Below are 16,871 nucleotides of genomic sequence, written 5' to 3'. Positions count from 1 at the left end.
TGAAGAATGAAATGAAAATAAACAAAATTAAAATTATCATGTCATGTAATTATATCATACTTATCATGCACCTCTGTAAAACTCCTTGAAAAAAAAAAATGTTGCCAGCAACACAATACAGCCCTACACCAGTCCTCTTTACTACTATTCCAGGTATGAAAAAAAAAATTAAATAACACGCTTTCGAGATTCCGCGGGGTAACATGCCGCACACTAATCTAATCTTATTACAAAGGGGGTCTTGTGGCGCTCTTCGTGACTACTTTTGGAAAAACCGGAAGTAGACGACCGCCAAGATGCCAAGCACGATGAAGAGTTGGAAGAGTCCGAACCTTGGACCTGCCCCCTCAAGTTCCTTCATTGACGCCCCGCCTCGTCTGGCTTTGTACGGCTTATGGACGCGTTGCCACACCGTCATGATGTGCTCGCGTGCTCCCGCCCAACGATGGTTGCCATAGAGACGATAGTGGGCGGGGACGTAGGGACCGAAGATGTAGTGGTAGGCAAGGACCGGGTCAGTTACAAGGAGCACGAGTAGGTTGGGCTTGACGCCGATATCACTGGCGATTTCATCCAAGTACGGCATGACGTCGATCTGTGACGGACGGCAGGGTGTATATTCAAACAGTGCGTGAACTCGAATGCATGACACTGACATGGACTGCATAGCAAACTGATGCGCAAAAAGACCCAAGATATTGCAGAAGAGTAAATAATTTTGATGAAGGCACTAGTGGTAGGCCCTATTTTGTAAAGTGAGCGTTATTGAAAGGTCATCTTATTTTCTTTTCTATATCATCATTTGTGTTTAAGTTGATATCACTTCATTGTGTTATTGTTATCATTATCATGATCGTCATTACAACCTAATGAATGAGACTGTGATAATATATAATAATATACCTGGATTGTATGACGTGGAGACTTCTTGTAGCGCTTGTCCATGGCTTCCTGTGTGCGTCTGATGTGCGCTCTGATTTGATCCTTGGTCGGAAGATGACTCTCACCTGTCATAGTTATAAAATAATATATCCTCTCATATTACCGAAAACAACATCCTTTATGCAGGAGTCCATCTTTATTTTTTTTTTGGTTAAAACAAAAGAAATAAAAAAATAGGGTGCGTGCGCCCCCTTTAATTTTGCAAAGGCGCATCCCCTTTACGGAATTCCTGGATCAGCCCCTGCTCACTGTCCCAAAATTGAGCAAAGATGGATACACGATGAGGAAATATTTAAGTTCAGCTCTGATCATAACATTGGGTCATTCGTGAGTGCGGTCTGGTGCCACTGTGCGACCGTCTGTAGACATTGTACTTGACTCGGCTGTTGACCATGTTAGCGGCCACTTTGCGCGAAATTGAAAATTCAATATTCGTATTGCCAACTCGTGTCAATTTCGGGACAGTGTGACGCCACACAACCAAATAGTAAAAGTTACCATAGGGAAGACGAATAGCCTTTAAACTATGGTCAACCACATTTTCACCTATCATCATCCAGTATATCACCTTACAGTTCTAAATAATGTAGCAAAAAAGCTGCTGAGAACTGCTTATCCAATAAAGGCGAGCCAATGGAGTCAAATGGAGTCAAAAGGGACCTGAGCTTTCGATCCTAGCAGAATCTTCGTCAGAGGCAAAATTTGAATGCATCTCAATGTGATTTGCGATGAATAACCTTCAAGTGACTTGCTCTTTTGATTACAGAGCTAAAACCTATCACACAGTTGTAAAAGATGTTTAAGTGAAAAAGCGGCAGTTGGACATAAAAGGGTGACGAAGTGTTTATACGATTAATTTTGCCTCTGACGAAGAGTCTGCTAGGATCGAAAGCTCAGGCCCCTTTTGACTCCAGTTCTAAATAATTATACAATTGCCACTAATTACGTGTTGGAACATAATTTCACTGAGTTGCAGCTCTAAATATTAGAGAATTTAGAGAAATCGCAAATCAAATAATAAGTGTGATTAATAAAATGAAGTCACGATGTTAATCAATAAAACATTAATGTGGTGCTTTTTCTTCATTAATCTACGGAAGTAGACATGTAATAACTTCTTGACTTTATGCATATCTGATACATTACACGTACCATGTTTCCCTAACCTCCTGGTCTAACGTCTAGAAACTGAGACGGAGATAGTCATGAAAACGTTAAACAATCCGCTGAAAGTGACAGAGAGTAACGGCAGATGGGTGCTACATAGTTACCTTTGAACACCCTTGTCGCCCAACGTGCCTGCAGCCCAGATGAAGGGATGGTAGGTCCCAGGGGTTGAACCAGACCGAGTACTGCCAAGGTTGGGTGCTTGTGGTGCAGAGGAAAGACGTAGCGATACATCTCAACACGGTTGTCGTTGACCGGAAGCACGGAAGAGGAGAGAAAAGGGAAGGAGATCTTGTAGCCTGTTGCCAGGACGACGAGATCGATGTTATCCTCCGTGGTGCCGTCTTCGAACACAACTCCGCTCGTGGTGAAGCGACGGATGTTTGGCTTGACAGTGACCAGGCCATTCATGATACAGCCCGGAAGGTCATCGTTGACGGTTGGGTGAGCGGCAGTGATGCCGAAGTCGGGCTTGAGGCCAATGAGTTCGTGGTCGACACGTTTCCTAGAAACACGGAAAGTCACATCGCACGTTATTTTGTCAGATGTCGTAAGAGAGTTTTCATTTGGACGGCACTTGGCTAGAATAATAAATTACTTCACTTGCACACAGACCAGAGAGTACTTGCCAATTGTTGTTAACATCGATGCGGTGTAACATTTTTTTTTTTTTCGGAAAGTGGCACATCAGCCGATGCCAGCCCTGCACACAACCATCATGACCATGGCTCTCACACTGGCCCTGCACACTCAACATTTCGCAGTCCGTGTGAAGGCCCTATTGATCACCTCAGGCTCATTAGAATTCTGATCTCAATCTGCATAAAATGAGTCAGCGTTGCGATGACTCAAGATGAAATTTTACCTGCAAGCTACGTTTGAGGTCATTTGTTTTCTTGTAAATCCGACAAAAAGATCAAACATCGGATAAAAGATTGGTAGCCGTCCCAGTCTGTCAGCCGTTTACGGCTTCCGATTCATCTGACTCCATAATACCCGACACTTCTGGCAATCGACCAACACAGTCTGACCGAACTGAATCAGGTTGGAAATCGGACACTGACCGGATAACAGTGCGACACCTCCTGAAGAGCCGTGGATCAACTTTCAGTGTCTTAGAGAACTGACACTGTCACGGACGCGCCGGCTGTTGTTGTTGTTGTTTTTTTTATTTAGATCTCTTGTGTCATTACTTAATATACATACATATCATGGTAGATACGCATATGATATTCAAATATATATATATATAAACCCCTCAAAAAAGTTTGGAAATCTGACTTCAGTGGTAAATTTCTCCAGCTTGTAAGCACTATAAACAATACAAGCTTGATATCAATGGAAAGATCATCAAATCCTTTTTGAAATGATATCCTACTCATTATGATTATGCTATCAAGTAAAGGGCTGTACTCAAAAGTGTCTGATGAGGTCTGCATTGAAAAGCTGCAAAATGAACAAGAACGGTCCTTATGAATGAGAATGGTCGTGAAGAGTAAACAGAGAACATGTTCTTTTGTTTTATGTCTTTTGTTCTCAACTGGTCAGCCATGAAGGCAAATTTCCATAGACATCGTAACTTCACATTCAAGTTTTCAGTGGTGCCATGCCAGGCAATTTTGATAGCTCATCAAGTTTTATGGTTGTACATCATGCCACGTGTAAGCAATGTTCAAAAAGCCCGCGCCATAGGGCAAACTGAAGCTGAGATGCTTCAAAAAGATGACAACGCTAGACCACTTAGAGCGAGACTTGTGCGCAACTTTCTTGTGAGAGAGAGAGGGCATCACTATAGAATGGACTGGCCTGCGTGCAGCCCCGACCTCAACCCCATAGAACATCTTTGGGATCATATTAACTTGGCCGAGCTGTGGGGAAGAGCGTCACAAATGCAACGACATTGGCAGGACTCCGTCAGGTACTGGTTGACGAGTGGAACGCCATTCCTCAGCAGCGAATCACGAAGCTAATCAACAGTATGAGGACACGGTGCCATGCGGTCGTCCACCAGATTCTGAGCCCCGATCATGTTCATTTATCATAAAGACAAAGTAAACATAAAGTAAAGACAAAAAATAACGACAAAATGAAGACAAAATAAAGATGAAACTCCAATAATACCAAGACCATGCCATTTCACTTCTTTATGTCTTTGTTGTGGTTAATGTGGCGAGGTTCTGTGAGATAAAATGGTTTGAGTCATGGTCGTTTGTGTGTGTGTGTGTGTGTGTGTGTGTGTGTGTGTGTGTGTTGTGTTGTGTGTGTGTGTGTGTGTGTGTGTATGTTTATCTGTTTATCTGTTTGGTTGAACGCATACATGTTTCACTCCATAAAAATGCTGATGTTACAGTAAATGAATACCAAATAAACAATGGGGAACTCGCTCATAACGAGGAAACTCCATCAGGAACATCAAAAATTGGGCCATTTTATTCTACCTCTGTAAACACTGCACCTCCATGTATACGATAATCATAACAAGTACGGTATCATCTTAAAGAGAATTAAACAATCTTTGTGTGGTACTAAGCACAAATAATTCATTTCTAAAGAAAAATGAGAAATGATTGATCAAACTCAGATTTCCAAACATTTTTTTTTTTTTTGGAGGGGTTTATATATATATATTATGAATTATAATCATTAGCATTCTACAAAAAAATCGTTGGTTTTCTATGAGATCAACATAAGTAAGCTGTGGATGATGGACGAGCGATCGATCTGATTCGGGTACGCATCGTAGGATTATGATTTAATGTCGGCATCAGTCCATTGAACTATACAGACAGACAAGTTGTTATGCATCGAGCTACTAACCTGCTCCGATTAAGTAGAATTCTTTCTTGGAGGCGGATGGACACTGATCGCTGGATACGGTTTGTGAGATCGACGAGGAGACTTCTGTCACTGATTCTGTATTTGATCCAGGCTCCACTTCTCGTGCTCAGAAACAACTAAGGAGAGGATCCACAAACAAAAAGGCAAGCAGAGTATAGAAGAGTGAACATGGCACATCTGAGCAGGAACCCAGATTAATATCATTTACATTATTTCTTACCTGTCTCGAAAAGAAAAGACAAAATGAAAGGAGTATCTGTCGTATATATAAGTATCAAATCTCAGTAACCAATGGGATAAGACCACCGCTAGCCTTGCTTGTGGACAGACAGACAGGCAAACAGACAAAAAAAAATACTGAAATTTGAGGAGGCGCGTTCCAGTAAGTAAGGTCTTCAGATACTTTCAATGAACGTTATTGGAGGTACACCTTACAACCCTCTCCTTGACCCCCCCCCCCCCCCCCCCCCCCCCGCGATGCTCAGTTGCGATCTCACTGCATCGTAACTGCCGCGTTACGGATAAGTTGTCCTGAACAAAACAAAAGAAAACAAAAAGAAACCTGACTAAAATAAGAAAACAACAACAAACAACAAACGGTGTTGATAGTGAAAGAAATCAAATCGAACTTTCTACTAAAACTTCACATATCTGTGGTGATTTCTTATTTTGATCATTCAAAGACTCATTCGTATACACACAGCTTTGACCCTCTCCCTCATTATGACTTTATAGCAATGATCTTGTCCCAAAATGTGGAGTTTATATAAATCATTAGTGTCACTGCAATCAGTACCAGAGGCGGATCCAGGAATTCATTCATTCATTCATTCATTCATTCATTCATTCATTCATTCATTCATTCATTCATTCATTCATTCATTCATTCATTCATGTTTTTATTTTCATTTCCAATCAATATACATAGGTAATACAAACGTGAAATGATAACATACCTTGTAACATATAATACATCTTGTTTCATAAAGGTCTTGGTGGAAATGAAAATTGAGGGGCTGCTAAAAAGCGAACTTGTATAGTGCAGTCCCCTCACTTACGTTACATTACTACAATACCTTAATACATCTCTGCTTATCACATAATACAATACATGTATCGTACAAGTTAGTCATTGGAAGTATACACTTTTCATTACATTCATGGTAACATGAAGCATACACATTCACACACACACACACACACACACACACACACACACACACACACACACACACACACACACGCACACACACACACACGTACACGCACACACATACATAGGTCTACACACACAGAAGAGAGTTGGGAAAGAGAGAGAGAGAGAGGGAGAGAGGGGGTAGGAGAGAGAGCGAAGGGCAGGTCAGTATTCTCGATGCAGGGCGAAGTAAAAAGAATAACAATTCCAAATCAGGCAAACTAATCATGGGGTACATATAAACTAATCAGATATCTCTTTAAATTACTAGAAAATGATTTCAAACGAGTAGAATTTTTTATATTTTTCTCGAGGGAATTCCATAATTTTGGGCCACTGTAGATAAACGTAGATTTTGTAAAAAGAGTTCGAGTAAGGGGCAAATGATACTCCGTAAAGGGGAGGCGCCTTTACAAAATTAAAAGGGGGCGCCCCCCCCCCATATTTTTTTATCTTGTTTTAACAAACAATAAAGACGGAGCGAGCGCCAGTTACGCCCCCCCCCCGATCCGCCACTGAATATTGACTTCATAATCATTGCCACTATACATGATACCACTAACAGCAGGCCCCTATTGATAATAACTTTGATGACAATAGTTCTTATAGTATTGTCATTAGCACTGTTATATAATCATTATTCTCCTGCACTTCCGGTGCTGCGATTCAGTGTCGCCAAAGAACTGGTTTATAGTCTGCTCGTCAAATTCTATCTTCACGACTTCACTTCAAAGACGATTGATGAAGGAATAAACTTACATCGGATGCTACTCGCCCGAGCTCGACAGCCGCGTCGCCTCCTGAGTTCCCGATCCCGACGATGACCACCCTCTTGTCACGGTACTTCTCTGGTGTCAAATAGTCGTGGGTGCGTATCACGCAGCCCAAGAAATCTTTTAATCCTGACGAAAACATATTATATATTACTCTGGTATGGCCACAAGGGGTCCTGGCATGATGTAGCATTAATTTCACGAGTGCACATAACACACGCACGCACACACGCACACGCACACGCACACACAAAACACACACACCATACCGCCTCTACCAGGGCTTATCTCAAAAGAGATACATGGATTCTCTATTGATATATCCAGCACGACAGAAGAATGGTGTATTATAGTGGGAAAATATGATACCATATAGCTGCATGAGTTGCGAATTTACACCATTGTGTAAATTACTACAGTAGATAAAATCCTTGGGTATTGGACGCACTTGCAAGGTAGAGAGAGGAAGAGAGCGCTCTTAAAATGCCCAGATTGGATGAAAGAGAGAGAGAAAAACAAAACAAAACATCGCTACCATTTCTACTAAAGATCCACTCCTCACAATCGTTTCTATTTTGCTTCTAATTTTCATTATGCTAATTTTGCGATCACTGACGCCACCTACTTTTGCATCTTCTGGTAGTACTGCCACATTTGGACTGGAACTAATAGGTATGTATGTATATATATATATACATATATATATGTAGCCCAGATGGCTACTAGCACATATAATAAAGAAAAGAATAGAATAGGATAGAAAGTTAAAGAAAACAGAAGCATTACAGTTGTTTTCCAAGTCACCCTGTGACGTCAATGAATCAGTCTTTTCCCCTTCTTGGAGTTTATGAAACCCTTTATTTTGCTTCCAGCTGGACTTCCTTTTTTTTGTCAATTCTCCTCTCCCAAGAAAAGTTATTGGTCCTAGGAATTTATGAGTTTGACATTGGCTATTTTCTCCAGCTAGTGGTCAGTTCTCCGCCCTCTGATCCCTAAACATGAATGACCCTCTCAGCTGGAAGGTCGTTCTCCAGCCAGAACTTCTCCTTTATTTTGATGTACTTTAGTGCAGTAGGTCAGACAGGAATTCCAAAGACAAATTCAGGGACAACAACCCAGAAAAATGATGACGATGACGTTGGACGTCATAAGGACACTATCATTCATTTGTTTTATGATTTTATTATCCAAGAAACAATAAGTCTTGACCAGTGGTTACAGAGAAGAAGGAAATAAAGAAACCAAAAGACAGTGGGCGAGTTTATCAGAAATTGAGATGCCCGTGAATCAGAGAAAACGGAGTTCCACAGAAACAAATGGGAGGAGCTAATGGAAGATCTGACCTATAAGAAATTAATTTCCAGTGAAGATCACACCCCAAAATAAGATTTAGCCAATGAAATAATTTTAGGGAAAGGATGCCAATAGTAAATTTGTTATAAAAGACCATGTTTGAGGAGAGTTAGATTATTGATAGGAGAGAGGGGAAACAGAGAGAGAAGTTGGAGAATTGCGAGCATCATGGGAGCGGCTTCACACTATAGTGAAGCAAAGGCTGCAAAATATTTTGGAAGTTTGAGGAACTTTGAATAGTTGGAGACAACAGAGATAGAGTCAGGAGATCCCCTTTCCTTGTACATCATGCTCCCCTCCATATTAATCAACTAAACTCTATCGACGCTGTGAATGTGACGAGGATCTTGGTTGGACTGCCCCAGAGTCAATGAGTCAACCGGTGGACAACAACAAGTCGAGAAACTGTACACCACAACAAAACAGAACTTTGGTTTACACCAATGTGGGGTGTAACGAACTCGAAATAGTCGACTGATGTCAGCAGAGATGTTGAAGCGTCCTGTCAGGTTGCCACAACGTGGACTGCAATGGTGACGAACGGTTTAAGGAAGCAGTGAAAGCAGACCGGTTAACAGACGCCCAGCCCCGTGGACGAGCTCGATCAACATGCAGACGAGAACCTCATCCCGCGACCATGCCGATGTCGAGATAAGTGGCCACACCCACTAACATCATTTTCCCTATTAACCAAATCCCTCCCTTTCCCATAGATTAAGATAGTAGAATATGAAACCGGTCTCCAAAGGTGTAGAACAGAAGAGTTAATTGATAAGTGATGTGTTCAATTGTGTTGTAAGGGAAGTAATTGGTGTTTGTAAACAAGTTATCTATTTCAGACCTACGAGAAGGCAGGTCGGTGAATAAATATGCTGTTAGCAGCATTGACACTTTCCATGTAAATTTTACCTTTCTCCCGCATTTTATGTTCACTGTTGTTGTGAAGCAATATTTAGTCTCTCTCTAACTTTTGATAATTTGTTGATGATTGGTGTCTATGTGATTCGCTAACCCCCGACCAGTACAGAGAGAAGCTAACAGACCAGACCAAAATTTATCCGCCTCTGTACAACATTGGTCGCCCCGTTAAGACAGAGTTTAAGGGGTATGGGGGTTGCATATATATATATATATATATATATATATATATATACAATATACATAATCCAAAGAGAGATTTGGTTACAATATATCAAAATATGGGATTGATAACCCTGATTGTACCACTTCCAGACAATTACAACATTTGCATGCAAAGTTGTGAAAATGTGAGCCTTAACGGAAAGTAAATATTTTTCCCCCTTCCACAGGGTTCCTTTATTGAATAATATCATACACACAAATATATACAAAAAGAGATATGTATGTACATGCAGATTTAACACATGATATTCTTGGCCATTCTAAATACAATAAGAACAGCAAACAGTTACAAAAATCAATTATAAATTGCAAATTCTTTTCAAAGTGTCAGAAAATTACCTGACAAATCATTTCATAAGAAAACACAATCAGAAACATTTAGTAAAATGTAACCACTTTTTCATAAATTTCTTTTCTTTCAGATTTGTTTTACATATATACTTTTCCATATCATAATAACTTTTTATCGCTGACATGATTTGTTCAAAAATTGGCAAACAATTTTTGCATTTGGCTGTAAAAATTTATTTCCTTACTATAATCATAATGCAATTGAGGGCACTGTTAATACGTCCATAAAAACCAAATAATTTATTTTGATTTGTAAGCTTAATATGAATAGCATTACGGGACAGCCAAAGCTCAAGTTTTGACCAGATCTCGTTTGAATATATACAAGAACAAAATATATGCATAATTGTTTCTTCGCTGTTATTACAAAAAGTACATAAGTTATCTGTTACTAATTTAAATCTCAATAAAGCGTCTTTCATATAAAGAATTCTATTTAGCATCTTGAACTGAAACCATCTCATGTTTACATCGACAGTTGAATAAAAGGGAATTTGGTAATAAAAACTCCAAATGATATTGTCAAAATCAAACTCCTGTTTCCATTTTATAAGACTTTTACATTCCTTTGTCTTATGTTTCAAGAAAGCCTGGTAGATATGTGCACAACCTTTTTTCACTTTCAGTATTAAAAACAATGTTTCAGGGATAATACATGTAGGTTCCATAATCTTAGGTATGACATTTTTATTATAACCAAATCGAATAGCATTACACAAACCATAATATTGAAGAAAGTTTACTTGTACATTGTATTTACGTTGAAAATCAAAATATGAAAGAAATTTTCCATCTGTTTCTAGAACATCGTTAACAAAACGTACCCCCTTAGCACACCATGACTTATAATAGATTACATTATTATTAACTTGTATTCTAGGATTGTTCCAAAGGGGTTGACATGCGATATTATCTACAATGGACTGGGTTAAATCTGAAAAGGCTAATAATACCTCTTTCCAAAATGGGTTGCGCATTGAAATGGCTAATTCTTTGTAATGTTCAGCCCCCGTGAATAAGTGGAGAGATGTGTATGATGGAGGCAAGAATGATTGGAACATATGTAAAATGAAATTTTCGTTACTTGGATAACAAAAGAATCTTCTTATCCATGATATTCTGAGTGATTTAGAATGTATAAAAATATCTGTCATTTTAACCCCACCATCACTGTATAATTGGCACATTTGTTTCCTACTTATTTTATCAGGTTTATCGTGCCATATAAATTTATAAAAAAATCGGTTAACATCACTCATAATTTCTAATTTTGGTTCTGGAAGAGATAAAAGCAAATAATTCAGTTTGGGTATCAATAAAGATTTTACTATCGTTACTCTCCCTAAGGGAGTCAATGTTCTTTTCAGCCATATCGCTATCTGACGTTTTATCTCGTTAACCTTTTCTTGATAATTGTGATTAACCATTTCAGATAATTTAACTGAAAAATCAATGCCCAGGTACCTGAAATATCCTTCAGATATCCAGTTTAATTTGTACTCGTGTAAAATCTCTTTTTTGAAAGTTCTGTTCTTCCCAATCCATATTACTTGAGTTTTAGTTACGTTAATTTTGAGGTTGGACATATTTGCAAATTCATTAAGTATTGTAAGAGCACTTTGTAAATCCTGGGTTGAACCGTTGAGTGTCAAAAGGGTATCATCTGCATATTGCAAAAGTTTAAGCGATTTCCCATTCATATGCAATCCAACTAAAGAATCCGAGTGTCGTATTAGGATACCAAGTATTTCACTGACTAACAAAAAGAGGTAGGGGGACAAAGGATCTCCCTGGCGACACCCTCGTCCTATTTCAAATCTATCTGTATAGTATCCGTTAACTAATACACAAGAGGATGCATTTGCATAAACTAGCTTGATCCATTTCTTTACAGATGGACCGAAGTGAAAAAAATCCAGGACCTTGAATAGAAAAGTATGCGATACGGAATCGTAAATGTAAAAGTAAATATAGCACCAGATTTAATTTTCAATTGATCGCTGAATGATACTTTATTCAATACCATGTCAAATTATTTGTATTTTTGTTACTATGATTATGTTATGTTTTGCTTGATTATGATGATCATAATGATGGTGGTGATTGTCATTATTATCATTTTTTATAATCATCATCACTAATCATCATCATCATCACCATCATCATAATCATCATCATCATTATCATTATCAGCTAAATTTTGTAAATCGGACAAAGATAAAATACCTTCGAAGTGTAGAATATTTGGTGTGCAGTGATGACCGGTACAGACAAGCACCGCGTCGAAGGTCTCCTCCCACGTTTTATCGTGATCAATCGAGTTCACCGATACCGTCCATCTTCCCGAGGCATCGAAGTCGGAAGCGGGGTCAACACTGTTGACCTTGGTGTTGACTTTGATGTGTTTGCGCAGGCCAAAGTGATCGGCGCACATCTCGAAATACTGCATGGGTGCGATGGTAAAAAAGGCATTTGGAAATTAATGTTGACTGACTGCAAACGATAATAATACTGGCGGTGATTATGATCATAATGCAATTCCACGTAATCCTGATACTGAGTACTGCATGAATGAAGGTGGTAGTTTTTTTTCTATACTTTTCACATAAGCATTCACATTTCAACGCTATGTCCATCTACGTTCAAGGAGAGAATGTGGTATAAACGGCATGATATGGGTGTATAGCTATACCTGTACTCTGATTCAGATTTGTTTAAAATACCCTTTTTTATGAATCTTCTAAAGAATCTGTTGCACATTTACTTCTTTAACCTACCTCTGTCTGTGAGTGTCATCAAATATGGTGTTTGAGACCAGGATACAAAATTATGAAATATGTTGATGAGAGACAAACACATTTTATATCTGTTGAGCAAGTTATGTTCCACACTACTCTATTTGGCATGCACTCCAATTGCCCTTTTTAAAAGTACAATGTATTTACCAGCAGCCTCAATAATGTATAGGGGCTTATCTAGATCGTAAACAAAAATACTTTTGAAAGTTTATACAAATGCATTTATGTCTTATATAATATATATATATATATATATATATATATATATATATATATATTCATTTATTCATTATGTAATTATATTACATACATATACATAGGCCTACATACAAGTAGAGAGGGGGAGGGGAGGAGGAAGGGATTAAAAGTTGTGCCCTTGAAGTTCATTCCAAGAGTATTTCTAGAATGAACATTACTTCCACCCTCTTTCTGATCATTACCTTGAGGACTTTCTTGTTGTGTAGGAAGTTCGGCCAGTCCTCCGGGATCGGAAAATCGCTGAAACACATGGTCTCCTTGCTGGTGTTGATAACAGTGGAGCGGAAGACACTGCAGGACTGTTCCGTCCGATCTTCGCGATAGTACCACAGGCCTCCGATCATCTTCGACTTCTCGAAGCACGCGACGTCGAGACCCTCCTCCAGACAGGTCTTGATGGCGACCAGGCCGGAGGGTCCGCCTCCGATCACTGCAACCCTTCGAGCAGGAGGTCGTGTGCTCATCTTGATTAGTATCGACTTACCAAGTTATGATCGGGAGGTCAATCTGTAGGGAGTCTTTGCACAATGAAGTAAAATCGCCACATTTAGGCCCTACACAGGAACCAAGCGAATTTGAGGAATGATGGAACGCTAAAAATGTATTTTATGCTGGGCACTGCCATATTTCTCTTGAAGAGGTCATTTGCATCGACATTCGACCCCCAATATGATTTCTGCCTTTATTGATAGGTGTTTTTTTTTTAGATGATGGGCACATTAATTTTTGAATTTGCTGAAAAATCCGATACACAATGAGGATGTTGCTAAATACTCTTTCTCAGGCAGGAAAAGATCGGCCACCTCTCATAAATTCAAGGAAAATATACTGTTTAGCCATCTAAGTGTCATTATAAAAATCAACTGCAAAGATAGCAAGTTCGGTGGATTAGAGCTCCGTTTGGTCAAAATGTTTGAATGTGAGGTATACGAGGTACCGTACATACATAAAATCACCGAGAGTATTATACGTGTGACAGGGTTTTGCGTCTCTAAAGTAACCTATGGAGATGTGAGCCCTTGTATAAAGTTGAAACTATAGTCATATACTTTCCGTTTTACAGAGAATACTTCTTCTCTGTGTAAATGCGGCCGATGACAGCTTCAGCACCAATGACAACAATGGCAGGCAAGAAGGAAAGAGAGCTAACCTACACAGCAGCTGGTTTCTCTGGTATGGACTTTGATATGTTTGGATACGCCAAAGTGACCGGTGTATTCATCTCGAACTGCTGCTGCGCGCAATTTTATTTTTAATAGAAAGATACTCAGTATTTGGAAACTATTGACCTATAGCTGTTGTTAATGGAGACAAAGATGATAGTTACGATAGTTATAATGCTTTCCACATCAAACATCAAAACACATGTTAGAGAGGTGTCAAGACTTGAATTGCACTTTGTCATTATTTCTATACATCCAAACACTGTTTAAAGATTGTTGGTTACGATTTGTGCAGGGGTCAACAAGCTGGTACGTCCTTTTCACTGTTATAGATGTTACTCTATCGAGGGAGCTCACTTTCCTGTCGTATCTATATTCACAGGGGCCAATTGACACTATTAAAATTTGTATTACCACGGTGATTAAACTATTGTGTGAGAGAGTGTGTGTGTGTGTGTGTGTGTGTGTGTGTGTGTGTGTGTGTGTGTGTGGTTTGTAAGTGCAAACGCGTTTAGTACTCTTTTGTATTTATGTTGCAGTGAACTTGACAAATGGAGTGAGAAAAAAAAATAGGGGGAAACACGAGCAAAAGTCGTGTCAACTTCCCTGGGAATTTACCCTCTGTCCTGTTTTTGTTTTTGTTTTTCTCTCTCTCGGCGTTGACAGAAAAGTGAAATCTGGGTAGGGCATTCCACTGACTGTCCGGTTGACGTTCCATGCTTTAAGCCACTCTCCCATAGAGTTTGGATAATAGAAGACGTATTATAGAGATGTTATTGATTTCAACAAATTTTAAGCTCTGCTTCAAAAGACATGTTGCATTCCTTTGTGGAACTCGTGAGTAACATGGTATTTACGGAACAATTTAATCCCTTCAATATTTTTCTTCCAAAATTCTGGATATTAAAGATAATATAGATTTTTGGTACCTTTACATCGTCTCACTGAGTTTGCCTTGTCTTAGTTTGTGTTTCATGTTAAAGTACATTTCATTTACAATGAGATTTACTCGCCCCGAAATGCTCTCATATCTTTAATAGTAATCATGCAATAATGGTTTGGGATATTATCGCCGTGGTACCGCGGAGTACTGTGCCAATTATAACAGTTCCTGACAGATTGGAAAAAGAGCTGTCCTCGGGTATATTTAGCTCCCTCTGCGACCATTTTGTGTGCAGCTTGTGATCGTGAGGATGTTCACTGCATTGCACTATACACTACGTTGTGCGAGCAGTGGTTCACCAATAGCAATGTCCTGCGTGCAGGAATCCGGCCGGATAGTAATGCACAAATCCCTGTACAATATGAGAAAACAAAAAGAGAATATTACTCTCATAAAAAAAAAAAATCAATACACAGTGTGTGCTTCTGTATATGTGAATTGATATATGCAAAATGCAGCAATATCAATAAAACGTATCAGTGAAAGTTTGAGGAAAATCGGACAATCTGTTCAAACTTTGAAGTTATGAATTTTTGAAGTTTCAGTGCAGCCATCGCTGAATGAGAAGACTACTCAGCTTGTGATGGCACGAGAGATATTGTGTACAACGATACTAAGAAGATAGTTATAAAGAAAATTCTACATTTTTGCAATTTTCTCTCATAATTAAAGAAGTTTGAATTTGAGTCTGTTTGAGTTAACCTCTTTATAGATCAGCACGGGGCATACCCTAAACACACGTCAGTGACAAGTTGAGGGAATGTGCGTGTGTCTTATGTGTTCTTTTTTTTTTCTTCAAAAATTAACATTTTGTGAAATTCTCTTTATATCGTTTCCTTCTATCGTTCTACGCGTGTGACAGTTATACACTGTAGTCTTCTCATCCAGCTGTGACTGCACGGATGTTCTAAAAAATACGGTAACGTTTTAACGGATTATCCGATTTATGCGTCGATTTGGGGGGGGGGGGGGGTATATCAGTCACCCAAAAGTGCGGTTGTGGTTTATTATTTGTTTTCGTAAGGTATGATAAATAAACCCGTATTTTTTTGTTTTCACTCCAGGAAAGGTTGATAGGGCGTAATGATCGAACATTGACGTGATTAGTTATAAGGAGGGTAAATTGAGAAAAATGATGTCAATAGTCCTTGTGTTAGTTATGTCGGTTCAATGTCAGACGTTGTGGGGTGTGTTATGATACTCTATATGTCAATATGTTTCAGCTTCAGTTTCAACGGCAGTAGGCAAACATAATGTGATATATGTGTTATGAATATACCTGTAGGTCTAAGTATTTTGGAGTGTACCCTGTTATACTTTATGTGTGAATATTTGCGTTGTAATATCGAATGTATGAAGAATGTCCACGGTGAGCAATTAGAGTCAATGAATCGATCGATCGATGAATGAATGAATGAATGAATGAATGAATGAATGAATGAATGAATGAATGAATGAATGAATGAATCAATGAATCAATGAATCAATCAATCAAGTGGCAGATCCAGGAATTCCGTAAAGGGGAGGCGCCTTTGCAATATTAAAGGGGCCGGGGCACCTCCAATTTATCTTTTTATTTCTTTTGTTGTAACTAAATATGAAGAGGGGGTGCGCGCCCGGTTTGCCCCCCCCCCCCTTCCTCTGGATCCGCAACTGCAATTAACCAATCAATCAATCAATCAATCAATCAATCAATCAATCAATCAATCAATCAATCAATCAATCAATCAATCAATCAATCAATCAATCAATCAATCAATCAATCAATCAATCAATCAATCAATCAATCAATCAATCAATCAATCAATCAATCAATCACAATTAAAATGCGTAGGCCTAAACTTGCTAACACGGTGCCCGGTGGTACAACAAGGGTATCATACACGCCACTGTATTTTGAGTGCGTGATTGACCAAATCGACGGGACAATCACAATCGGCGACATGT

The 16,871-nt window shown here is 39.0% G+C and overlaps 1 protein-coding gene across 1 annotated transcript; it reads right to left on the bottom strand.

The window, feature by feature from the left end:
* Positions 1-259: 259 nt before the first annotated feature.
* LOC139716864 (flavin-containing monooxygenase 5-like) lies at positions 260-13,282 on the bottom strand. The gene is made up of 7 exons (XM_071628392.1): positions 13,001-13,282; positions 11,989-12,205; positions 6,902-7,044; positions 4,927-5,063; positions 2,214-2,614; positions 904-1,007; positions 260-595 (listed from the first exon to the last, which is right to left on the bottom strand). The coding sequence occupies exons 1-7, from the start codon at positions 13,280-13,282 to the stop codon at positions 260-262; spliced, it is 1,620 nt and encodes a 539-aa protein (XP_071484493.1).
* Positions 13,283-16,871: the final 3,589 nt, after the last annotated feature.

The sequence above is a fragment of the Diadema antillarum genome, unplaced genomic scaffold (assembly GCF_040938485.1).
Source record: "Diadema antillarum isolate AM-2024a unplaced genomic scaffold, OU_Dant_1.0 scf00000071, whole genome shotgun sequence".
NCBI classification, from domain to species: domain Eukaryota; kingdom Metazoa; phylum Echinodermata; class Echinoidea; order Diadematoida; family Diadematidae; genus Diadema; species Diadema antillarum.
Note: the sequence above shows the minus strand (reverse complement) of the source record. Positions and strands in the feature narration are given on the sequence as shown.